The sequence below is a fragment of the Sciurus carolinensis genome, chromosome 11, assembly GCF_902686445.1.
Source record: "Sciurus carolinensis chromosome 11, mSciCar1.2, whole genome shotgun sequence".
Taxonomy (NCBI): domain Eukaryota; kingdom Metazoa; phylum Chordata; class Mammalia; order Rodentia; family Sciuridae; genus Sciurus; species Sciurus carolinensis.
Window position 1 is genome coordinate 73,442,025 of NC_062223.1, and position 27,704 is coordinate 73,469,728.

At 35.3% G+C, this 27,704-nt stretch overlaps 2 protein-coding genes across 2 annotated transcripts; both read right to left on the reverse strand.

The window, feature by feature from the left end:
• Nucleotides 1–5,104: 5,104 nt before the first annotated feature.
• LOC124960325 (olfactory receptor 51G2-like) lies at nucleotides 5,105–6,046 on the reverse strand. Its single transcript, XM_047519047.1, has one exon. It carries the CDS (start codon nucleotides 6,044–6,046, stop codon nucleotides 5,105–5,107), a length of 942 nt encoding a protein of 313 aa, XP_047375003.1.
• Nucleotides 6,047–24,098: 18,052 nt separating this feature from the next.
• On the reverse strand, nucleotides 24,099–25,046 carry LOC124959579 (olfactory receptor 51L1). Its single transcript, XM_047517985.1, has one exon. The coding sequence runs from the start codon at nucleotides 25,044–25,046 to the stop codon at nucleotides 24,099–24,101; it is 948 nt and encodes a 315-aa protein (XP_047373941.1).
• Between the last annotated feature and the right edge of the window lie 2,658 nt (nucleotides 25,047–27,704).

Below are 27,704 nucleotides of genomic sequence, written 5' to 3' on the forward strand. Positions count from 1 at the left end.
CTATAACACATGTTCTCAGTTAGACTCACTGCATTTACTCCTATAGAAATTGAAATAATATAATGCAATTGATAGGATATTATGGCTTATATCTTTATGAGAGAGTTCATACATAACTGTTTTTATATTTATGATTTAATGCATGCATAAATCATATATATTATGACGACACAAAATGTCTTACAATTTAACACCTACATTTCTTGTCTGCTTGGTACAGGTTGGTCTCACAGTCTAGTCTTGACCTGCATAGCCCAAATATCTCTCTGTGTACTGCCACATCCACACAGCAGATGTCAAGAGCTGATCCACCTCAGTCTTCCACAAAACATCAGACAGCCCAGGACTTGACTCCCCTTTTTGAGTAGAGCCTGTAAGTTATGCTTATATCAGTTTTCTCACACCTATGGGACATCAATTTTAATCTTGACATAGGCTGTGGGACTAAAGCCCTCAGAGACTTCTCACAAACTCCTAGATCCTGCTTCAGGAACAGAAAAGTCCAAGGAGCACAGAAGCAAATTAAGAGGTATGGAAATAAACATCAACAAGCGGTGATAAAACACACATTTAATGTCATTTGTATTTGATGGTGTATAACCAGATAACTGTTTCTCCATATGAATATGATTATGTGACCCAATTCTACCATCCTTCTACATCTAGAAGAAACTGGCTGATTCAATTTCAAACACTTTATTTAGTATCAAAGTATTCTTCTTTAAGTGTCACGATTTCTCTTCATGGATAGTTTTTTTTCCTACTATAACTGCTTTGAGTATTCCCTGATTAACATAAAAACACAGAAACTTGATCTTTTATCCAAAATGTTTTCTGTATAAGAATATTCCACTTTCACCACCAAACTTTCAAATGTATAATTAAAAAAAAAAAAAAAAAAACCTAGATATTTAGACAAATATCTAAAATTTCAATCCGGGAATAAGACTGCTGGTGTTCATATCCTGGTTTGTCATATTCTAGTTTTGTGATTGTGGGTATCTTATATATCATTTCTATGTCACAATTTTCTTATCTACACAATGAGAATAATAATCGTATTTCCAGGGCTGTGGTTGTAGCTCAGTGGTAGAGCACTTGCCTATTACATATGAGCCACTGGGTTTGATCCTCAGCATCACATATAAATAAACAACATAAAGTTATTGTGTACAGATACAACTAAATATATATATAAAAATTGTATTTCCATTAAGTAGATATGAGACAGGAATTAAACTTCTTTGAGGCATTGTAACCCGGTCTTGTAAATAGTAAGTTATCAAATATACTAATTTTTAAATAATTATTTCTGGATTTCAGTTTGCAAGAACAACTCCATGCATGCTATTTATTTGTTTTATTTTTATATTTTTGTGGTGCTGTGGATTGAACCCAGGCCTCATGCATCCTGGGCAAGTGCTCTACCATGGAGCTATAGCCCCAGGCTCTTAGATGTTATGTATGCAAAACAAATTGAGGAATCATGTATACTACCAATTTTACAGACATTTTTCTTCTGAACTCTCTAATGAGAAATAATTTCAACCTAATTTTGAAGTCAAACATGTAAATATTGTAGAGTCTCTATTTTGATGTGACTTTTTGGAATGAAATAATCACTATATTACCAAGTTGAGGTTTCTGTGGACCTCCCTAGGAAAACATGAGGCTTAAGAAATAAAGCACTGAATGCAAGCATGAGCAGCACCATCCTTAAACTGATTCTATCTTCTCCACCATTCCATACAAATGTTTACATTATCTCCACCAAATTCACAATTTTTTTTCCTGTGCATATATAATAAAATATTCTCTTTGGTCTGATCAGGCCTTCACATCTAATCAAAATCAATCTTAAGTCATTTACTCATAGGCACTTTTCTTAGATGAGGAAGCATCTAAAGTTGAATGCTACTCAAGGCATTTTGGGTCCATGTGTGTGTCAGGGGGCCAACTTTAGGATCAAGACAAGGTACAGAATCACAAATCCAAATATAAAGACAAAATTGTCTTCAATGACACCATTTGGTTAAGAAATTCTTATACAAAACCAAGTCAACACCTTTATTAATAGGAGAGCCAATAAATTTCCTTTAATGGCCAAGGCAGATTATTTATTTTCAAAAACCTGCAATGTATCACAACAGATTAAAAACAGAATAACTTTTTGTTTCTTTGAAGGCTTCCTTCTCTGAGGCCTCAGTGCTATAACTCTACACATTCCTTCCCAGCGCCATAGAAGTTGATTTCACCTAGTGCAATTGGTGGGATACTTCTCCTTGGACATGGCTTTAAGCAAAAAATAAATGGTAGGAGATAAAATAGGTCATGATGTAGTGATATAATGACCAATCCATCAGGAAAGCATAACAATTAAAAGCATGTATGCATGTGTTAACAGACCATCAAAATATGTGAAGCAAAAACTGACAGAGGAGAAACAAGCAATTGAAAATAATAGTTCAGACTTTAATATGCTGCTATAAATGATATCTAGAACTAGGCAGAAGACCAATAATGAAATAGAAAACATGATCAACACTGTAAATCATCCCACTCAATAACAATAGAATACACATTTTTCTCAAGCACACATGGAATATTCTTTAGGATACAACATATGCTAAATCACAAATAAAACCTCAATACATTTGAAATACTATAAATAAAATGAAGTTTTGAACCACAACAGGATAAGATTAGAGAGCAGTAACAATATACACACACATAAAAAAATTAAATAAATAAAATAAAACACAAGAATGACAAAAACACCCATGTAAGAAACGCACAAAAATGTCAAAAGTAAATAGAATGTTTTTAAATAATAAATTACTAAAAAAATAAGTCAAACTGTTAGGAAATAATTAGATACATTTTTACTTTGGTACTTCTAGTTTTAAAAAAATAATGACAAAATGTACCAAAACTTGTAGGATGCAGCTAAATCAGTTTTTACAGAGGAATTTATCACTTTAATGTTTATATTCTCTAGCAATTAAATAAATGCAACTTAAAACTACCCTGAGATTTTATCTCACTCCAGCCAGAATGGCAATTATCAAGAATACAAATAACAATTAAAGTTGGTGAGGATGCAGGAAAAAAGTTCACTCATACATTGTTGGTAGGACTGCAAATTGATGCAACCACTCTGGAAAGCAGTATGGAGATTCTCCAAAAAACTAGAAATGGAACCATCATTGATCCAGCTCTCCCATTCCTTGGTATATATCCAAAATATTTAAAATCAGCATACTACAATGATGCAACCACATCAATGTTTATAGAAGCTCAATTCACAATAGCTAAGCTATGGAACAAACCTTGGTGTCCTTCAACAGATGAATGGATAAAGAAAATGTGGCATATATACACAATGGAATATTATTCTGCCATGAAGGGAAAAAAATGAAATTATGGCATTTGCCAGTAAATGATGGATCTGGAGACGATCATGCTAAGTGAAGTAAGTCAGTCCCCAAAAACCAAAGGTCAAATGTTTTTGCTGATAATGTGGAAGTTAACTCACAGTTGGGGGGTGGGGGGGAAGTTTGGTAGATTAGACAAAGGAGAATGAAGGGAAAGGAAGGGGGATAGAAATAGGAATGATGGTAAAATTAATCTAACATGATTTTCCTGTGTACGTATATGAAAATACCAAAATGAATAGCACCATCATGTATAGCCACAAGAACAGAATCCTAATTAGAATAAAATATATTCCATGCTTGTATAATTATATCATAATGGATTCTACTGTCATGTTTAACCAAAAAGAATTGATTAAAAAAGAGAATAAAATACAAGCCACAGTCCAGGATATTTACAAATTACATAAATGACAAATGATTTATACCAAGAATATAATTCTGATATTGAAATATTTGTATACTAAATATGAACAGTTCTATACATAGTTGATAATGTAAACAAAGTTGGGGTCAGCATTTATAGGTAAGTGAAGGGTGATAGAAAAATGGATATGTTAGTGGATCATACTTGGAGATGTCAGCATAAACTCATACTGCTTGATGTAGATAGAGATGGCTACATAGAGGAATATTTATAGATATTCCTGTGTGTATGGACAGGTTACTATGCACGTATATCTTCCCTTTCTTTGTCAGATGAGAAAGGACTGAAATCAAATACACCCTATTATCAAGAAGCATATCCAGCACCCACGTCCTGGTTTCATACACCATTCTTAAAAAAAATAAAGACTACCTAGAGAAACCTAGGGTTTTGCAGGCAATATAGAAGATGATCCAGGAGCAACTAATAACATGAGAGAGCAAGGGCATGCTAAAACAAAACAAAACAATAAAGAAATAAGTGAAGTCCTACATTAATGGGTACATGTCAAAGGGATATCAGTATCAACTAAAATAGCTCTTTTGTGTCAAAGTTGGAATAACTTGAAAAAAATAAAATATATTTTATTATAATCAAATATGTAAAATAAATATCTGTAAGTCAGTATTATTATATATAAACTGCATGAATGAGTTTGGCTCAACTTTGATTTCTTTTAGCATACTTTCAGTATGCTAAGTTTCATTCATTATTATTTTCTTTTGCTAATAGCCTTTACTGCTGGAAATATTTTCTTTGTCTTGAACAGAAAGTAAAAACTGTATTAAAATATTTTTATACTGCTGTAAGTAGTGTAGGGGAATACTGTTGATCTAGACTGCAAGGTCTACATTAGACAGATTTTTTTTTTTTTTTTTTTGCACCAGGAATTGAACCCAGGGGCACTCAATCACAGAGTTGTATCCCCAGTCCTTTTTTATTTTTAATTTTGAGATAGGGTCTCGCTAAGTTGGGCCTCCCTAAATTTAGAAAGAATTTTCTCAAAGTCTAAATCTTCGGAAATTGAAGGTTTCCCAAGGGATACAAAATAATTCCACTATAAAATGGTGCCTTTATTCTCTTTATTGAAACAACAAAGATTTGTTATTAGTAAAGTGTAGATGCTGAAACTTGAAGCAAAATATTATTAGTAACATTTACATGCAAGTCTTCATTACTAATAAACACTCTTATACAGACAGGGGATGGGAGAAAATTTGTGTTTTAGAGTCTCTGGATTCATCTATACTTTATGTTTCTTGAATTTCTTGAGGATTCGATCACGAATCTGCTTGGTCTTGACACTGTAGACAATGGGGTTCATGAGAGGTGGAACCAGCAAGTATACATTAGCCATGAGCACATGGACAATTGGGGAAGCGTTCTGCCCATAGCGACGGATCATAGATAGCCCGATCATTGGTGTATAGAAGGTGAGTACAGCACAGACATGGGAAATGCAGGTATTGAGGGCTTTCACTCGCTCTGCCTTGGAGGCTATACTCAACACTGTGCCCAGGATGAGGAGATAGGAGAGGAGAAGGAGCACTGAATCAAGCCCCATGGAGCAAATGACCACCATGAGACCATAGATGCTGCTGACCCGGCGACTGGATACAGTTGTCTTTATCAGGTCCTGGTGCAAGCAAAAGGGGTAGGAAAGAATATTGACAGCATGATATTGAAGCCTCTTCAGGAGGAAGGAAGCTGGAAAGACCAGGGCCAAGGCCCTTCCTGCAATTGCCAACCCAATCCCAGTGATTACGTCATTAGTTAGAATGGTTGCGTAGCGCAGAGGCTCTCGGATTGCTACAAAGCGGTCAAAGGCCATGGCCAACAGCACAGCTGACTCAATTATTGAAAATACATGAATGAAGTACATCTGGACCAGGCAAGCATTGAAAGGTATATCCCGGGAATGAAACCAAAAGACGCTGAACATGGTAGGCAAGGTAGTGGTGGATAGACCCAAGTCAGTGAGTGCCAGCATGGACAGAAAGTAGTACATTGGTTGGTGGAGCGAAGGCTCAGTTCTTATTATGAAGAGGATGGTAATGTTCCCTGCAATTGAAGTGCCATAAACCAAGAATAACGGGAGAGAAATCAAGCCATATCTGCTTTCGAGGCCTGAGAAGCCTGTCAGGAGGAAGCGAGGGTATAGGGCAGAATCATTGAAGACAGACATTGTAATGACAGAGGCACCCTCGGTCTACCTGGAGAGGAAGGAACATGAAAAATTGAGATAGAAGTCCACGTTGTAAGAAGGAAAAATGCTTTGCTGATCGCTGCTCTGCGTTTAGTGTTTTCAGTCACTCCCCTCTGCTATTTATATTTAATTTTGACCAGTAATATTTTACCAATTAATCTATTCTTTTTTCATAATACATATATTAAGAACCTATTAGAGAAAATCTGGTAGTGCTAAAAATAGGGAAATGAGAAATGTCTTCAAACACTTAAAAACTAGTGAGTAGAAAGCTAAAATTAGATGTTTGCTTAAAATTTTAAAGGTGATATAAAAATATAAGATATGAAATACAGATGGAGATTGAAGCTCATCCAGAAAGGTCAGGGAAGACTTAACTAAGATGATTCTTAAGTTAAGTCTCAAATGACAATTACTAGTTAGATGGAATCAAAGGGATATGATCTGCATCCTGTACTGATGGGCACCCATGTCGTTGTAGAGTTATAACTGAGAGTGTAGTCATTCTCCTCATACCTGGAGATGCATTCCAAGATCTCCAGCAGATGTCTAAAACTGTAGATAGACTTAACCCTGCATGCGTTGTTTATTCCTACCACACATACCTATGATGAAGTTTAATTCATAAATTAGGTACAAAAATAGATTAATAACAACTAGTACTAAAATAGAATGATTACAACAATATATATCAATGAGTTACTTTAAACTTATGAATTATTTCTAGAAGTTTCTATTTACTATTATTAGACAAAGGTTCATAGCAGATAACTGAAATGGCAGAAAACAAACTGGGGGTAAAGAGGGAACTGCTGTATTACTGTAGTTACTAGTTATTGTATTACTATACACTGTACTGTATACTGTAAGCTATATAATTGAGTAAAACTATAGAGCACAAGTGGCTCTCCAGGTGCTTGTTGAAACCAAGTTTTAAAAGTAATGAATCAGAATTTATGAAGGTACTTGCATGTAAATATAAAGAAATCATACCCATTCTTAGAGGACCCTGTATACTAACTGCAATAAAAAGTAGTCAACTGACCAGATGTATGTTATGTCAATGCCAAACTAAGACAAATGATAAGAGTGGTCTAAAGATTGACAGAGAAAAAGCACGGAAATTATTATGGTAATAAAAATGAATGAAAGTAAAATCTAACAGTGTAATAAGGATATATAGTTATAAATGTTATATACAAAGAAAAAATAGCACAAATAATGTGGATTATCATAGGATAAGAGAAAGAAAGTAATCAAACAAATTCATTTATTTCTTAGAACTTTGGTCATTTATTGAAACAGACATAAAAAAAAAAAAAACCCTGCATGAAAATTTGGGAAATCAGTGAGTGATATGAACCCAATTAGCTTATGATAAATTTGAGGTATGTATGTTGGGAAGGTAGTGGTATATTGTTCTAAATAGAAGGTTGTGAAAGAGGAAATTACTTCCATTCACAAGGAATTAGTAAGGGTTTCTAACAAAGCAAGAAGAGAGAGAAAGACAGAGGAAAAAAAAAAAAAGAAAATGAAAATAGAAAAAGAATGTAATGTTGATTTATAAGATGGGTTTAGAGTTTGGGTCCTGAGAGCTCAGTTGCACAACAGATCAAATGTTCTGTGGTGAATACATGAGACAAATACCCCATGAACTGGGGAGGACAGGCATTAGAGTAGGAATCCTGACATCCCCATCACTTAAGCATGTGGTAACCACCCAATTCCAGTTACTCTGAGCACCAAACATCAATAAACTTTTTTTTCACATAGCATATTCTTTGTCAAAGCTTTGCCAAAAATCTTATGGCCCATTCTCCAAACTGTCCTTCTCTACCAATACAACCAAACCTTGTAGTTTCTTCTAATGGACCTAATTATAAAATAACTAATTATGTAACATTCTACAGGGATAACAGGAATTTTCCACTCTGATGCCATTCTCTTTCCTTTTTAGGAGTAGATACAATGGAGAGAAGAGAATAATTTATATGATTTCATCTTAAATATAGTGATCTATAAATCATAACATGTTAGGAAAGCTGTTCTTTATGCATCACCCTTATTTTCCTATCACCCTTATTTTCCTTATTTTTATATCAAACTTCTAGTCTCCATCACTAATCAAGAACTATCATCACTTTGACACACACACAATTGTCTTCTTCTTTCTTGATACCCATCATCAAATCCTCCAATATTCTTGGGCCTTCATCCTCCTGGTGATGTCCAGTCTCCCCTCTTCGAGAACTCTCCCCCACTTGTCTGTAAAAACATCTCTGATTTGGAGTATTCAGTCTGTCTTCCTTATTGGATGTGGACACAAGCTCCCTGTTCTCAGTGGCCACCTTTCAGAGGCAGAGAACATCAGGTAACAACTGGTATTTATCATCTCAACTACCCAGGACAAATTACTAAACTTCATTGAACTTGAAATACCCTGAAAATTGTATCACTTTGTGTAACATTTAAGAGATTCAAGCAAATGTATTAAAGTGCTCCTCACAAGTGTCTGGGACATAGGAGATGCTTTGGGCTCAAGTAAAACAAAATTTTAATTGTGATGATGAAGTAGTCATTACCTTAGGCCTATCAACCACAGAGGTCAGTGACTCAAAAGTGTGATCTGAATGCCCTTGATGACACTGTAGAAGCAGAAGCCCTGGGGCTCCTCTTCAGAATTGTCTTGCCTAACCCCTTGGTTTTACTCACAGTATCGTTAGGTGTGTGTGTGATACACGTAAAAGGAAGATAGAAGAGACATTCAAACCACCAACTATATCATCATCAACTTCCTCAGTGTTAGCATTTTAATTTTTAGTTAATATTCGATAGCAATGTTTTGAAAAAACAGGGATTTCAGTACAATTCTCACCTTAGGTACTATCTGTGCCTGGAGATGAGTTCACAGTATCATTCCATCACAGAGCTGTTCTGAGCAGCTATTGAGGGTAACAGTTGGCCCCTTTCTGGGGAAGTCCATCATTAGCTCTTGCCTGTCCCAGAGCAGTGATGTCACATGAGCAGAAGTTGCTCATACCTCTTGACATTCCCTACCACTTCTTGGATCCTTTAAGTATTTAATGTACTAATATCTTACCTGTTCTTCTCACTGCTAAGCTTCTTTCTGGCACAACTGAGCCCTCACATGCAGACAGCCATTCACCCTGATGCAGGCTGGCTGGGTTTTCAGACTGTCAAACTTTGGGACTTCTTGTAGATACAGAAAGCACTGAATATGGGCATAAGAAAGAAGGCAGACAGCTCTTCAAGGAACTGTAGATGTCCTGAGCAAAGAAACAGTCTCTTCTGTGAAGACAAAGCCAGGATAGGGTGATTTCATCCTCCACCATCCTGGACTTGATCCAGCTAGGTGTTCTGCCAGCACCACATATCTGCTTTTAACTACTCTCATCTGCCCTCACTCTTGACTGGAATATTCCCTTAAGACCCCTTTCCTCCCACCCTCAGCGTAACCCTAGGGAAATATAAGTTATTTTTACTGTTTGAGGATGGGAGGTGAGCACACTGTTCTGGATTCCTGGATTAAAAAGTAATTGAAAAGCTCTGAAGATCATCTATTGGAGAAAAACAATGGATTTTGTCAAAATAAGGAAAAGTTTGTACTTTGAGAAAACAGATACATGTCAGTAAGTAGCTGTTGAATGCTAGGAAAATTAATTTAGGCCATATTTTGCAACTGCACAAGAGGAATAGTGAAACCCATCTTTGTTAACTTATTGTGAAGAATGTAAACTAGTTGTATATAAAGTGCAATTTTATTATTCAAAAGTAGTACTTATGATAGCAATTATAAATCATAAAACTATGTGATCCATGTGCAGTTGGCCCATAATACCCAGTTCTTCTAGCAGACCCCTGAAAGAAGGGTGATATTTCAATATTTTCATCTACCAACAGTTCCTATGTACACTGTCCCACAAATCTGTCTCTGAGCAATCCTGAGTTGTTATATTACATGGAAAAGACAAAAGTGTGATGTGATGTAAAAGTTATTGCTCCATATCCTCTCTGTCTAGCAATTAATTAATTAATTCCCCAAAGTACAATTGTAAAGCACATGTTCCCTGTTTTCACAAATTATACAGATAATAAATTTGGGCATAGAGGACAGATTTGGCAATACTCCTCTGCTTTAAGTTAAAATACAATACTCTGTTCATCGTCCTTCTCTTCTACCCTTTGCCTTTCAGCATTAAGAAATTTTTCTCAATTATCCTGTTCCTATTTCTCAAGACCAGTTATTTTCCCCCCTTTCCCTCTTGAATCATGACATAAATAACCAGTATTTTTCTATCCATAATGTAAAACACTTATTGGATCCCTCATTTTGATTTCATTCTCATTAATGCCAGATAAATTCAAGTCATTACCAATAAAATCTTGACTCAGGGGAAAATGACTTCATGATGGTTCTTAGGAATACCATAGTTGTCTTATACAAAATAATACACTTACTAACCTCTCAAATTTCACTTTCTCTAAAATGTGTTATATTTTCCTTCTCAAAAGGCTTTTGTTAAATCTTACAACAAACCATTATTTTAAAGTGTTAATGGTCAAAATATATATGTATATATAATATATATAAGATATATATCACTTTATATATAAGATATATATGTCACTCTATATATGGACAAGATATATATATATATGAGATATAAATTCTTAGTCAGCTATGTTTGGGAGAAACTTCACATTGTAATAGCAATGTGTGTGAACATCCATAAAGCCCATTAGCATAGTAATAATTCCAGGAAATGAAGCACTGAAGAAATCTGTTTAACAGTTAGATAAGCCTTTTCCAGACATCTTTTATCCAGACATCACATGTTAACATTTGAAAGTTGAGTCCTGTCTAATTCAATGTGAGCATGAAAGACTGGAAAATCCTTTTTCAACAAAAACAGTTTTGCATTACAGAGAATTTTTGGCAGTGTCTTGGGCATGGAAATGAAACTGAAAAGTTTCCATAATTGGGAAAATGTTCCAGGTGTCTAGAATGTAGTTACTTGGGATATTTCTAAGCATCTACCCATAATCAAGTCTCATCTAGTTCAATGTCAATAGTGCCACTGTTGAAAAATGAACATTTTCTGGAGAAAACTACACTAAAAATCAAAATTCTGTGTTTAATTCTCAGGGTAATGTGAAGACAGAGGGTGTGGATGCTAGACTTATGACACTAAAGATCATGGACTGTAGATCCCAAGGGCCTTATCTTTGAATTACCATTCTGGCATGAATTGTGTAACCTAAGAAAATTATGTAGATTTTTTTGCCTCTCTTTCTTCAGTTGTGAAATGAATTAGTAATAATTATATCTGTCTAATATAGTTTTTTAATGCAAAACTTTTATTTTATTCTATTTTGCCACATTTTTAGTGCTTTGTGGTTACACATAATAGTGGGATTTATTTTACACATTCATAAATGTGTATAACATGATTTTCTCTGTTTCAATCAGAAGGTTATCTCCTTCCCTCCTCTTCTCCTTTCAGTTTATCCCTTTTCTCTACTCTACTGATTTTCCTTCTATTAATTGATTTTTAATTGATGCATTATAAGTACATATGAAACTGAGATTTATTATGATATGTTCATACATGCACATAGCACAATTTGGTCAACTTTACTCCCCAGTTCTTACTTTTTCTCTCCCCTCCTCCTTCTTCCTTTGTCTTTTAGTTTCCATATGAGAGAAAATATTTGTCCCTTGACTTTCTGAGTCCAGCTTATTTACTTAGCTGTTCCTCAGTTTCATCAATTTACCAACAAATGACAATTTAATTCTTCTTTATAAATGAGTAGAACTCTATTGTGAATGTATCAGATTTTCTTTATCTAGCTGTGAAGAAACTTTTATATTCAATGCTATCCTAGTTATTGCATCTTGGTTCTATTTTTTTAGCTTTAAGGAAGTTGGTGCCTGCACCAATGTGTTGGAGTGTTATTCCTATGTTTTCTTCTAGCAGTTTCACTGTTTCTTGTCTAATGCCTAGGTTTTTGATGTATTTTGAGTCTATTTATGTGCAGCATGCAAGGTAGGGATCTAGTCTCATTCTTCAACATGTGACTATCCACTTTTCCCAGTACCACTTATTAAAGAGGCTGTTTTTTTCTCCATCTTCTACTTTTGGCAATTTTATCAAGTAATAGCAGACTATATTTATGTGGATTTGTTTCTGTGTATTCTTGTTTATTCTATTGGTCAATATTTATATGCTGTTTCTGTGATTATAACTCTGTGGTCTAATTTGAGATCAGGTATTTCTATGTCTCCCGTATCACTCTTGTTGCTAAGGAGGGCTGTTATTAGTCAGGGTTCTCTAGAGGAACAGAATCAACAGGAGGTATGATTTTAAAAAGGGAATTTATTAAATTGGCTTACACAAGCAGAAACTGGATAGTCCACAATGACTGTTTGCAGCTGGAGAGCTGGAAGAACCAGCAGCTGCGCATTCCAAGATGCAGAAACCCCAGAACAAGAAAGATCAAAAGTGCTACCCTAGTCTGAGACCAAGGCTTCTTGAAAGAACCTGGAAAATGACTGGCAGACTCTGCTTTGGAGAATGAAGAAGCCAGAGTCCAATATCCTCAGATGATGGCAACAGCAAGCAAGAATGCAGTCAAGATGAGCCGAGCTTGCATCTGCATCTGCTTCCTTGTTCTTCCAACTTTTATTCCTTCCTATTGGGAGGTGCTGCCCATGCTTAGGGAGGGCCTCCACTTCAGTTCCTATCCCACATTCCAATCTCTCCTAGACACAACCTCATTGACACACCCAGAAGCCTCTTAATAATCAGCATCTCTTCATCCAATCAAGAATTAACCATGATAATGACTTTGTCCATTCTAGGTCTTAAGGTCTTAAATTTCTTTCTTCAGTGTTTTATAATTTTCATTGTGCAGATCTTTTCACCTTCTCAGTTTCTAAGTTAGATTTATTACCAATTATTTTATTTTTGATGCTATTTTGAATGTAATATTTTTCATGATTCTTTTCTCAACATATTCACTATTGGTATATAGGAGAGCTATCGATTTCCATGTGTTGATTTTGTATTCTGCAACTCTGCTGAATTTGTTCCAGAGATTTAGAAATGTTATATCACTATTCTCATTTGATTCTAGGAATTTTAAATTTCTCCTCTCATTTCCTCACTGATCCTTTTCTCATTTGAAAGGATATCATTCAATCTCCACGTGTTTATGTGTTTTCTATGATATTTGTACTATTGATTTCTAATTTTATTCCATTACTATCTGATAAAATGCATGGGATTATCTTATCTTTTTGTTTTTGTATATGCTGTGATTTACTATATGAACTAGAATATGGTCTATTTTAGAAAATATTCCATGAGCTGGAGAAGAAAGTGAAAGTGAATTCAGCTGTATTTGGATTAAATACCCTTTTTTTTTTTTTTTCGGTACTAGGGATTGAACATGGGGCACTTAACCACTGAGTCACATTTCCAGCCACGTTTTGTATTTTATTTCGGAACAGGTACTGGCTAAGTTACTTAGGGCCTCACCAAGTTGCTGAGACTTGCTTTGAACTTGTGATCCTCCTGCATCAGCCTCCAAAGTCACTGGGATTATAGGTTTGTGCCACCATACCTGGCGTGGATTAAATATTCTATAGCTGTCTGTTAGATCTATTTGATATACAGTATTATCAGTTTTAAAATATCTTTATTGATTTTTACTTCTGAATGACTCAAACATTGGTGAGAGGGGTGTTCTGAAATCACCCACTATTATTGTATTTGGATCTATTTAACATTTAATGTCAAAAGGTGTTCGTTTTGTGTAATTGGGTGTGCTGACATTTGCTGACATTTATAATAATACTTATTATTATTGTATCTCCTTGTTGGATTTTTTCATTTTACTAGTATGTAGTGAGCTTCATTGTCTCCTCTAATTACATTTTGCTTAAAATCTGCTTTGTGAGATATGAGAATAGTTACTTCTTGTTTTCAGACTCCATTTGTATGAATTATCTTTTTCTGTCCTCTTATTTTACCCTGTGGATGTCTTTGTCTATAAAATGAGTCTATTGCAAACAGTATAGTTGGATCTTGCATTTTTAATTCATTCTACCTATATATCGTTAATCAGCAAGCCAAACCATTAACAGGCAGTATGATTATGCATGCATATTTGTTATTTCCTACCATTTTTGTTTGTTTCCTTTATTTAATTTGGTCTTAATTCTCATTTAAATAGTTGGTCTTCTAAAGGGTTTCATCCATTTGAGAGTGCTAGGGTTGGTTTTTGAATTCTGCCATATGTAGCTTATCTTTCAGTATTTTTTGTAGTGCTGGCTTAGTGGTCATGAATTATTTCAGTTTATTCTTTTTTCTAGTTATTATTATCATGGAAAGTTTTTATTTTTCCTTTGATTTTGAAAGATGGTTGTGCTGGATATAGCAATCTTGACTGGCATGTGTTTTATTTCATAACTTGGAATATCTCCTTCTAAGCCCTCCTTGATTTTAGTGTCTAAGTTGAGAAGTCAGAAGTGTACTCTATTGGTTTACCTCTAAGTGTGTCCTGACATTTTTCTCTTGCAACTTTTAATATTCTTTCTTTATTCTCTGCTAGGCATTTTTATGGTGATGTTTCTTAGAGAATTCTTTTATGATCTTGTCTATTTTGGTTTACATATTCCTCTTATGTAGATATATGTGAACATAGATGACACATGGATAGATAGATGCCAGTTTTGTTTGGAAATTATTTCAAACCTTATTTCACTGCCATTATTTCACTGAAATTATTCTTAGTGCCATTAGTCTGTGTCTCCATGCTCTCTTCTATTCTGATGACTCTTAAGTTTGGTCTATTTTTAGTGTTCAGAGTTCTTGTATATTCTGATCATAGGACCATTATTGCATACTGAGAACTTTCCCCCCCCCCATTATTGCATACTGAGAGCTCAAGTTCACATACCCCATGTTTGAGGCCTGAAGTTCTGTCTTTGAGGCCTGAAATTCTATTTCTACATAATGTAATCTGTTGGTGATACGTTTAAGTGAATTTTTTGTTTGATTCATTGCATCTTTAATTTATAAGAGCGCTGTTTGTTTTCAGAATCTCTTTCTATTGAAATGGTCTTTCTCCTCTAGTATATTCATTCTCTCTCTCTCTCTCTCTCTCTCTCTCTCTCTCTCTCTGGTGCTGAGAATTGAGCTCAGGTGTGTTTTATTTTTCAGGCAAGATCTCACTAAGTTGTTTTGGACCTTGCCAAATTGCTGAGGCTGTTCTCGAACCTGTGATCCTCCTGCCTTAGCCTTCCTAGTCACTGGGATTACAGACATGTGCCACTGTGTCCAGGTTCTATTTTTTCTCTTAATTCTTTCCTTAGATTCTTTTTAGTTCACTGAACATTTTATTAATCAATTTTATACTATTTATTTGGAATTTTATACACTTCCATATCTGTGCATTTCTTTGTTGGGGAGTTGTAAATTTTGGAGGGAGATTTGCCTGTTTCTTTATACTTTCAGAGTTCCAGCACTTGCACATTTATTGAGATGGCTACCTCTTTCTATTTTTCTTGTATGTTGGCTTTTGTTTAGTTATCTTTCTTGTAGTATGTCCTATGTTGTTGGCATCTTTAAGCTTCAACACCCAGGTTAAGCACAATCCAAGTGTTAATTTCAACCTCCAATGCTACTTAGTTTGGCGCTGTACAACTGCTCTTTTATTCACCCTTAGAGAATTGCTGCAATATTATGGGTACTGGATCTAGAATTAAACAGCAACTGTCAACTATCCCATCCACAGTACCAATAATTACAACAACATGAATGGTGGGGACAGGAATTAAATAAACTAAAGAGCTATAAAACATAGTAAAATTACAACTCCCTAAGTGAAAACAAAATGAGATCAAGAGGCAAGAAAAAGTTTGAAATATTTAAAAAGTTAACAGAGGGGAAACAGAAGAGAGATAGCAGGTGATGGCTATAAGGAAGGAGTAGAGAAAAGTAAAAGTAATAAAATAAAGAGAAAGGAGGATTGAACAAGATAATTTGGCTAATAGAAAGGAATGAAAGGGAAGAAAGAAAGATTAATAAAGGAAACAATAACAAAGGAAAGAACAAACAAATTAAAAAATCAAAGTAAAACAAACCCACAAAGGCCCCTACCTCTCCAAAGTCAAAACAAGGCTAAATAGCAAGCAGGGGAAACAAAAATAATTACACACACACACACACACACACACACACATATATATGTATATAACTATAGATACAATGATAACAATTTTTTTATTGTTATAACAATTATATTACATAATAATTATAACTTACATATAATATTGTATATTATAATTATTTTATATACAATTATATATGAATAATTATTTTAGTTTCACCTGCTTGCTATTTAGCATTGTTTTGTTTTTAAAATATTTTTATTTGTTGTTTTTAGATATAAATGACAATAGGGTGTATTTTGACTTATTATAATACATGGAGTGCAACTCTTTCCAATTTGGATTCAATTTGTGTGGTTGTATATGATATGGAGTTACACTGGTAATGCGTATTCATATATGAGCATAGGAAAACTATGTCCAGTTCATTCTACTGTCTTTCCTATTCCCATACCCTCTACCTTCCCTTCATTCCCCTTTGTCTAATCCAATTAACTTCTATACTTCCCTTCTCTACCCTCCCTTGTTATGGGTTAGCATCTACATATCAGAGAGAAAATTTGGCCTTTGGTTTTTTGGGGACTGGCTAATTTCACTTAGCATACCATCCAGTTCCATCCATTTACTGGCAAATGTCATAATTTCATTGTTTTTTTATGGCCAAGTAATATTCCCTTGTGTATATGTACCACACTTTTTTTTTATCCATTCAGCTGTTGAAGGGCACCTAGTTTGGTTCCATAGTTTAACTATTGAGAATTGAGATGCTATAAACATTGATATGGCTACATCACTGCAGTATGCTGATTTTAATATTCCTTTGGGTGTAGACCGAGGAATGGGATAACTGGGTCAAATGGTGGTTCCATTCCAAGTTTTGACTTTGGAGAAGTAAGGCACTTTGTGGATTTGTTTTGGTTTGATTTTTTAATTTGTTTGTTCTTACCTTTGTTTTTGTTCCTCTTTTGTCCTTTTTATTCTCCTCTAATAGCCAAATTCTCTTGTTCCATCTTCTCTCTCTCTTTATTTTAGTACTTTTGGTTTTCTCCACTCTTTATAGCCATCTACTCATTTTCTTAACAAGGTGTGTTTGCAGAAACACAGCTTCATCATTGAGCCAGATTCAGAGTTCAGGTAGAGGATGCATGAGTGTTGGCTTGATAATGGAGAGTGGCATAATGTAAGCTATGTAAGTTCATGAAAACTGATTATTCAGTGTCAGAGTATATTAATTTTGTATCCTAATATTGAGCATCTTCTAACTTATTGGTTGTGGAAGTGCACCTTCTTTGTTTAACTTGATTTTTACATGGAGACATATATAGGCAAGAAGGTTAGAATACTAGGGGATGGAAACCATATCTCCTTTTCTCAAGGCACATTAGTTGGGCAAGATCAAGCCTTTACTGACATAATCTTTTGCTGAAACCTGAAGTGAAGCTCCAATAAAAAAGACAAAAAAAATCCAGAAAAATAAAAATTAGTTGGTGTACATGTTATATTCAAATATTCAAATATATGGAGGGGTTTAAGGAGAAAAGAGAATAAGACAAAATGGCCCAGAAGTTACCATGTGAAATTCGTGTTTTGTAGATCATCTAGAATTTATGTCAAAAGGTGGGTCCATTCCAAGTTTTCTGAGGATTCTCCATACTGCTTTCCAGAGTGGCTGCACCAGTTTGCAACTCCACCAGCAATGTAAAAGTGTGCTTTTCCCCCACATCCACGCCAATATCTATTATTGTTTGTGTTCTTGATAATAGCCTTTCTAATTGGAGTAAGATGAAATCTTAGAGTTGTCCCCAAAGGATTTAAAATCAACATACTACAATAATGCAGTCACATCAATGTTTATAGCAGCACAATTCACAATAGCTAGATTGTGGAACCAACCTAGATGCCCTTCAACAGAAGAATGGATAAAGAAACTGTGGTATACATCCAAAGTTCAATATTATTCAGCCATGAAGAAGAATAATTTTATGGCATTTGCAGGTAAATGAATGGAGTTGGAGAATATCATACTAAGTGAAATAAGTCAATCCCCAAAAACCAGAGGCTGAATGTTTTCCCTGATAAGTGGAGGATGATATATAATGGGGTTGGGTGGGGGGATGGGGAGCAAGAGAAGAATGGAGGAACTTTAGATTATGTAGAAGGAAATGAGAGGGAGGGGGTATGAAAAATGGTGGAATGAGACAGACATCATTACACTATGTACATGTATGATTACACAAATGGTATGAATCTACATTTTGCACAACCATAGAAATGAAATGATGTACCCCATTTGCGTACAATGAATCAAAATGCAGTCTGCAAAAAATAAATAAATAAATAAATAAATAAATAAATAAATAAATAAAGAGGAAAAAAAGAATTTATGTCTTTCAAAGTGTCATGGAAATAAAACTCTAGATAAAGTTACCATCTTTAACAATCATTTGAAACATTTAAACAAGGAATGATAGAAAGCCCACAAATTTATTGCTAGGGAATGTATGTAGAAAAAGATAATTTCCTAGAGAGTTTTGTAAGGCATGGAAAACCTGTACTGCAATAACAGTATCACAGAAAGCAAACATTAAAGACTACGATTCCTCTATAAAATTTATTACAAAATCTTAAAATATTTCAAATCTAACTTATTTATTACAGACACACACACATTGGTTTTCTTGAATTTTATTTGGGGATCAAAATCATTCTACATGAAAAAACACACAAATAATTCACTACATTAACATAAAATGAGGAAGTCATTTCATAATGTAGGTTTATGAGGAACCGATGTTGATTAAATACAAAGCTGATAATGCAAAAATATATTAAACTTGAAATAGTAGATATTTTGCTAGTTTTGATTAAAAAAACTACAATGAAACATAAATTTGAGTTGTTACATATTAAGAAATTTTCCCAGAGATGAGGGAGGAAAAAAAATACAATACTCATTTTCAAATTTTTCTAAAGTCTCATCAATAAAACAGGGTAAGTAAAGAAATAAGACACAATGATTAGAAAGAAATTTTTTTTCCACTGACAATATTGTTTAACATTTAATAAATGCAAAATACTCTAAAGACAAGTCATCAGAACCAACAAGTTAACTAATCAGGGTACCTTTTTTATTTCCAAAAATCATATGCTAGTAAAAGTAAGAGAAACTAAGAATTAAAGTATACTGACAGCAAAATTGTACTGACAGCAAAATTACAAAGGATAAAAATACTAATGAAGGTGTGTAAGACTTCTGTATTTAAAATTTCAAAGAAAACTGAAGGAAATTTAACATTATCCAGTTTAATCAAGAGATTCGTTGTGTTTACAGATTATATCTTTTTCTAAATTTTTTTTAGTTGTACACGGGCACAATACCTTTATTTTTTTTTATTTATTTTTATGTGGTGCAGAGGATCAAATCCAGTGTCTCATGCATGCTAGGCAAGTGCTCTACCTCTGACCTACAACCCTACACCAGATTATACGTCTTAAAGTTATAAAATGACTGCTCATTCCAAAATAGGGTATAAATCAAGCTCAAGATTTTGTAGAAATTGAATATCTCAAATGAAACTTACTGTAGAAGCACAAATATCAAAAATATTTAGTCTTTGAAGTAGAAATAGTTCTCAAACTATTGGGCTGCCACTACCCTACAGCAAAACTTAATGTAAAATCATAGTAATTAAGGACAGTATCTGATTAACACAGGAGAGGAAAACATTATCCAATGAACAGAACAGAAATGACCATAAGTGGACCCACACAAATGCATTTGCCTTGTATGACAAGGGCATACAACTTAGTATTTTACTCAAATAATGATTATGTTGAACTATATGTTCATATCAAAAATATGGTCATTATTCATGAAAATAAATTCAACATAGGTTGCACATCCAAATATAAAAAGTGAAACCATAAAACTTTCAAAAATTTCCCAGAATAATATTATGATAACATTAGTAAATGTGCCAGTTGTCTATTTATTGCCCCGGTCTCAAACATGGTCTTCATTGTCCACTCTGCAATAAGGCAACTAGACCCAAAGGACATTTCTTCCTTTGCCCATGACACAGTGTTAAGCTTGGCTAGTAGAGGATGCTGCAGGGACACTGGTAGGAGAAATTCTTGTACTTGTTTGATCTTCTTACTTCTACCATGCAGATATGAGTGGCAGATAGGGATACAAGATGTGTGTGTGTGTGTGTGTGTGTGTGTGTGTGTGTGTGTGTGTGTGTTTTACCAGGGATATCACCCATGTGTGCTGTACCACTGAGCTCACTCCCCAGCCTTCCACTGTTTTTTTCTTTAAGACAAGGTCTTGCTAAGTTGCCCAGGTTGTTCTCAAAACTTGCAATCTTCCTGCCTCACTCTCCTGAGTAGCTGGGATTACAGGTATGCACTGCTACCTCTGGTTTCATCCCATCAAATTCCAGCAGTACCCCTGACCAACCTCTAACTGAATCTTACAGTTATTCTACTAGTGGGCTTCCCTGCCATAACCTGTCTGCACCCTGGAGGGAGTTTTTCAACTTTGCCTGTCCAAACTGTGATTTCCTGTCCATATGTACCTCACAAAGGTTTCCTTGCCAGTACCAACTATGTCTCCCCACCTTCCAGCAACAGCCCAGGTGCATCCTGGAGGGATAACTCTTTCCCCTATGCCTAGTTGTGAATCTTGGTTAACAGCCTCATCCTACATGTTCCCCATAGAGGTGTTCTTTCTTGCTCAAGGCAACTGAGTGAACTACCCCAGCATCCAGAGGGCAGAAACCACAGGTTCTTCAATAAAGCCTCTGCTTCCAACTGGCAGAGGACCACCCCTCTTCCAAGTGTGATCCTTCCCTGAATAGTTTCTCTCAGCTCTAGGTTACTATTTAGAGTTATTTCTATCCCACTTTAAAACTTATTCCTTGACAAAGTAAATTACTTGCACAGGGATTAACTAATCCTATTTAAATTCGTGTGCAGTTTTGTATTCTGATCAGACTCTGAATGGCACAGTAGGCAGATATTTCTTTAAAAACACTAAAATTATGCAAATTTATAAATTAGACGTTATTTAAAATTAAGAGTATCTGAAACATAGTATTAAGAGCATACACAGAGAACAGAAGGTATTGAAACATATACATCTTAAAATTCAGCTGAAGTCACAGCTTTCACCTTTACATACTAGTTTGGCCTTATGTTTGAAACTTTGAAAATTAAAAAAAAAAAAACATGGTTATCTATTCACGAATTCTCATCCTGTTCCATCTTCCAGGAAAAGGACATCTTTAAAATGTCTGATTTCATCTTTTCTCCATACCCTAAATTTTTTAGGAACCACTTACCTCAAGGTTCCCTAGGAAACAGACTTTGAGTTAACCTGTAGTGTGAACTCGGTTTAATGTAGAGGAATCCTTGGAATAAGCACCTTAGAAAGAGAAGGAATGGAATAAGGTAGAATTGGGCAGAAGAGGAACGGGAACTGTAAATCATGCCTGATGATACCCTTATCCAACACCAGAGGGAAAGTCAGGAGCTCAAACTGTCTGACCATTTCTTCTGCATTGATCCAAAATGACCATGCCTCTATCTCTTCCTTTATACCTCAGCTCTGGGTGGGTCACGACCTTGGGTAAGGCATATTTCTTCACCTGAGGCAATCCTTGAAGGTGTTAATGGTTGAAGGTTCTCTGCTAGTAACAGTACTAGCAGCTCAGGCTGCAAGTCCTTCATTCAAATGAGATCAGACAGCACATATCTAGTCCATCACAACTCACGTCAGAGCACTTTTGGTTTGGGGTAAATGCAAGATGCATTGGGCAACTTTTCAGTCTCTCTTGGAGACTGGAGAGTGTAGCTTATACATGTTCTTTCTAAATTCTTTGTCATTCTTCATGCTACCTCCTTTCCCTGGAATATCATTCTGAGTGATATATTAGTAAATTCTTAATAATCAGCTCTATAGGAATTATTTTTTAAATCCTAGGATATAATGTTTGCCAACTTATGGAATTTAAGTACCCCACCAAGACCAATTTCAAACTACCAATGTGACATCACAGAATGCAGTCAGAATAAAATATTCCCAACTGGGTTTCATGAGCAGTTTCAGCAACCACTTTTTTTTTCCCCAACTTTGTCCAAGTAATAAGAATGAATTTGAAACCCAAGACAAAGTTAAAGTAACAACTACTCTAATTCTTCATTCCTAATTCCTTGAGTAAAATTGATTATTCTTAATATTGTACAGTGTACCTATTTTGATAATACCACCCATTACACTCAGTTTACTAATCATTTTACATACATATCTCCACTATTAAAAATTTATTCTTGCCAGGAGCAATGGTGCATAATTGTAATCAGGAGGCTCAGGCAGAAGGATCTCAAGTTCAAGACCAACCTTCACAACTTAGCAAGACTCTGTCTCAAAATAAAAAATTTACAAAGACCAGGGATATGGCTTAGTGGTAAAGTATCTATGGGTTAAATCCCCAATTCAAAAAAAACTTATTACTTACATTAAGACCATGTAATATCCTGTTTATACATCTATAGTATTAAAAGTAATAACTACTGTAATACATGATTCATTTGTCTCAATATATTATCTTGAATGAATTAATGAGCAGTGAAATTTATACTTCCAAATATTTTATGAGTACTAACAGTATTGGAGGAGACGAGCTGCAGGGTGCTGTGTTAATGGAGAAGTTATAGCCCTGCACTAAAAAATTTTTGCCATATACTTTAGAGGAAAGTGAATGTAAATGAAATACTAAAAATATCATCCACAAAACCATGCATGTAGGACTTCCTAGTGAAGAAGAAAAAAATTAAAGGATTATCCATAATAAAGACATTGAATGAAAATGTGATCCTAAATATGCACATATACTTGTAGAATGGGAAGAAAATGATTATTAAAAGATGAATATGGAAACTCATAAAATAAATGGGTAACTATGTGACATGTTGGATATGCTAATTTACTTCACAACACTTACCTTTTTACTATAATATATATCCCATGACATCAAGTTGTACACTTTAAATACACCATAAAATTTATTTTAAATAGATTTAAAAAGATGAAGATGGAGATGGTGTGAAACTCCCAAGCAACCCCTCACTGATCAAGATATGATCTCCTCTACACAGTTGCCTGGGTGTTGAGAAAGCTACTGTCAGGCTTTTCAAGAAACTCTCATGAATCTAATAGTAAACTGGGGGAAAAGATAGGTCTAGAATAACAAAGAGAGAAAGGACACAGTGCTGCCCAGGGAGGAGATTAGGATTTAGTCCATTGCCAACAGTCATTGTAACTGTTCATATTCATGCCAGGACCTCAAGTACTTAACTTGTCACAAGAACTCTTTACATTAAACATTATGAAATTATAACTCAAGAAACAAAATACAGGCACATGTATTAGAAAAAAATGAAGAAGTAGAGATCTATTTCTGAGTTGTACATTATCATTAACATAAGTAACTATATGAGCATAGTTACAGTTCTTAAGTTATTGCTATTATGAATAATAATAAATTTAGTACTAAAAATGTATATAGTTTTTTAAACCTTCATTTCTATTTTGCACATTATCTCTGATTAAGTTTCTTACTGATCTTGGGGAGGTCATGGTTATTATCATAATTTGTCATAGCAAATGTGAATGATATAAATATTAATGACTAACTGAGATCACATATTTAGGAAATGAAAGAATAGGAATTTAACAAGATGAACAAGACTAAGATCTAAATTATTTATTTACGATATAACTAAATAAATTGTCCAAGATTTTCAGTGGGAGAACTGGAAGATGAAGGCTACTTACAGCCTCCTCCCTAGTCTAAACTTGCGGAGAATGCCTAGACGAATCTGTTTGGTCCTGACACTGTAAACGACAGGATTAAGCACTGGGGGAAGAAGCAGGTAGATGTCAGCCATGAGGATGTGGACGATGGGAGACAGATGCTTCCCAAAGCGATGGACCATTGACACCCCAATTACTGGCACAAAGAAGATGAGCACCACACAGATATGGGATACACAAGTGTTCAGTGCCTTCAGCCGCTCTTCATGAGAGGCGATACCCAGAACAGCATTCAGAATCAGAATATAGGAAAGAAGTATAAAGACTGAATCCATACCTAGTGTGACAATGACCACACACAGTCCATAAACACTATTGATCCTGGCATTTGAACAGGATAATTTCAGAACATCTTGGTGCAAACAGAAGGCATGGGAGAGGGCATTGACATGGCAGTAGTCATAGCGTCTCAGTAGCAAAGGTGTGGGCAGTACAACTCCCATGCTGCGTAGCAAGCAGGCCAAACCAATCTTCCCAATTATACTGTTGGTGAGGATGGTGGAATAGTGCAGTGGACGGCAAATAGCAACAAAACGGTCAAAGGCCATAGCCAGCAGCACTGAGGACTCCAGAAATGTGAATGTGTGGATGAAGAACAGCTGGGCATAGCAAGCACTTGCCTGGATTTCCTGAGCATCGAACCAGAGCACAGCAAGCATCGTGGGAAGTGTGGACATGGACATACCCAGGTCAGTTATTGCCAAGATGGAAAGGAAGTAATACATGGGCTGATGGAGTGAGGACTCTATCCAAACAACAGAGAGGATGGTAACATTTCCAACACATGCTACAAAATATGCAAGACAGAATGGAATTGAGAGCCAGGAATGAACATACTCCAGTCCAGGAAAGCCCTTCAGGATAAACATAGGCTCCACAGCATTACTGTTGTTCCAGACTACCATGGCGACCTCTTCCTGACTTGGCAAATAGTGAAGAATGTGCTGTGTTATTCCTCACAGTTATCTGTTCTGAGTGAAATAATGCCACTGGGATGAAAAATATGTCCTTCCTCTAACCTCACATCAGAAGCAAGGAGTAGTCTCTTGTGGGTCTTACATAAGAAACATTTCCCCAAATTAAAGGACACCAAATTCTGGAACAAAAGTGTGCACCACGTAAATATGGTCATCTCTGATGAGAAATTTGTTGGATTTGCATTGAGGATGCTGAAAAAAAAAACTTGAACAGAACAAGAATAGAGAAAAAAAGTTTTACCATATAGTATGAAGATGAAAATTTTAAAAGTAGTGTAAATTCCTATAGATTTGCATAAATGCCCAATAATAAATGTTCTGGAATAAATCAAGTATTGCTTTAAGGTTATTTTCATGAATAACTATTGAATTGATTCCAAGACCTTAACATAGTTTCCCTTTAATTTTATTTTTATTTGATAATTCATAATATTTAAGCATTTAAATGTTTAATACTTTAGTGATAAAAGGTAAATATTATATGAAAAGAAAACAGATAAGAGGAAACAAATTCCAGAATAGCTGCACACTTGCATATTTTTTAGCAGTTTAGCATAGCAATATTTCCCTAATCTAAACCATTCTCCTGATTAAGAGGGAGGAGGAGGAGGAGGAATGTCTCTGTATGTTCTCTATGTTCTCTCTCTCTCCCTCCCTCTTTCTCTTTCTCTCTCTCTCTCTCTCTCTCTCTCTCTCTCTCTCACTCTCTCTCACACACACACACACACACACACACACACACACACACACACAACTTTATGTCTACATGAAATCAAGGCTTAAATACTTCAAAACTAAGTCTTTAGAGCATAAGATCAATTTGCAAGCATGCAAGTCCTTCCAAAGGCAGTTTTGCAACTGTTCTACAAAATAATATTAAAATAATACACTTAACACAGTTATTTATTATATTTAAATAAGTAAAATGGATTATATTCCACTTTATTGGTATTCAGCATTTCTTTAAGGATTTTTTTCTTTGTTGTAGTTATGGGGCTCCGCACTTGCTAGTTAAGCACCCTTGTACTGGACTGTACCTCCGGACCCTATCATTTCTTGACTGACTAATTTTTCTCTTAAAATTCTGCTTATAATAGCATTTAAAAAAAAATGTTAACCCAAATCTTCAGGTTTTTTTAAAAAAATTTAGGACTCATTCGCACATACTTCTATGAACTGATAGGAACCCCAGAAACACAGCCCTAAGTAGTCACCATCAGTGCCTTTTACAGCAACCAAGTTCTTTCCTCCTGTTTCAGAACTTGACCCCCATGCCTGCCTTTCCTTTCCCCAGTCATCTGGCCATGGCAGCCTCTCCTGCAGAGCAAGAGGCCCTTGTTGCCCTGGCTGTTTCCTGGGTCAATGGCGCTGAACTCGGCAGCAGAGTGCCACGGGGTTCTCTGCCCTTCCGTCCTGTGCTTCCCTATTCCACCCCTGTCTAGCCCTCGCATTCCCTGTCCTGCAGAGTTCAGGCCTCGCAGACCTCCTTGTCTCTGCAGCAGTGGCTCAGCATTGCCCTGGCTGCTCTGGTAAATCCCAGGCTCTGATTGCAGAGTCCCTGGGCTCTGCTACCTACCAGGGATCTTTTATTGTATTGATTGTGTTTAATAAAAAACTTTTATTTTTTTAAATTTTCTCCTTTCTACTGATTCTTATCTCCATTGTATAGTGTGAAGACTTCCAGTTCTTAGGCTGCAAAATCTATAATTCTGAAGAAGACTTTAGAATCTGTATCTGGAAACAGAAGAAAAACCAGTCCAACTCTCCATGTGGTAAGAATGATTTCTCTCATTTTCCACCAGTCCAGGTGTCCCTCATCCTCTGGGTCACACTCCACCCTGGTCCTCTTCTCCAGCCCCAAGCAACCTAAACTGAACTTTCTTTGGGGCTTTTGTCCTGGATAAAGCAGTCAGCTACTCAGCAATTCTACGCCTACCAGACAGAATACTTTTCCATGCTAGCAAATCCGACTATGCTTTCTTCCTTAATTCGTCCAACCCTAATATAAATTAGATTTTCTTCAATTCTCATATAAGTTTCAGGAAATTAAACAAATGACCATTCTTTAGGATTATCATTCTCTCAGCTCTAAGTCTCCTTTATGCTAATTGCAACGTTTAGAAAATTGCACTTTCAGGTCAGTCCATTAACTCCACAGACTGAAGTTACAACAGACAAGAATATCTCTGTGTATGCTTTTCATTTCTTTTTGTTGCATATGTTTAAGGTGTACAGCATAATGTTTTGACATACATATGTCCAATGAAATGATTATTACAGTCAAGCAAACTATCCTGTTACCTTCCATAGATATACTATGGAGATGGAGGGTAAAAGCACATAAAATGTACTCTTTTTACCAACTTTTCAGTATATAAGACTCTATCATTAGGTATAGCATTCATGCTGTATGTTAGATTTTTATTCCCATTCATCCTACTTAACTGCAAGTTTGCATCCTTTGACCATTTTCTCCCTATATCCTCCCTTTGCCCACCTCTGCTCTCCTGTTTCTATGTATGCATCTTCTTTCTTATACTTCTCTTATTACATTTGCCATGTCTTTCATTTTTCCTCAGTCCCTTT

Excerpts from the sequence above, each read along its gene's own strand:
- LOC124960325 (XM_047519047.1), bottom strand. The coding sequence starts at position 6,046 with ATGTCTGTCTTCAATGATTCTGCCCTATACCCTCGCTTCCTCCTGACA.
- LOC124959579 (XM_047517985.1), bottom strand. The coding sequence starts at position 25,046 with ATGGTAGTCTGGAACAACAGTAATGCTGTGGAGCCTATGTTTATCCTG.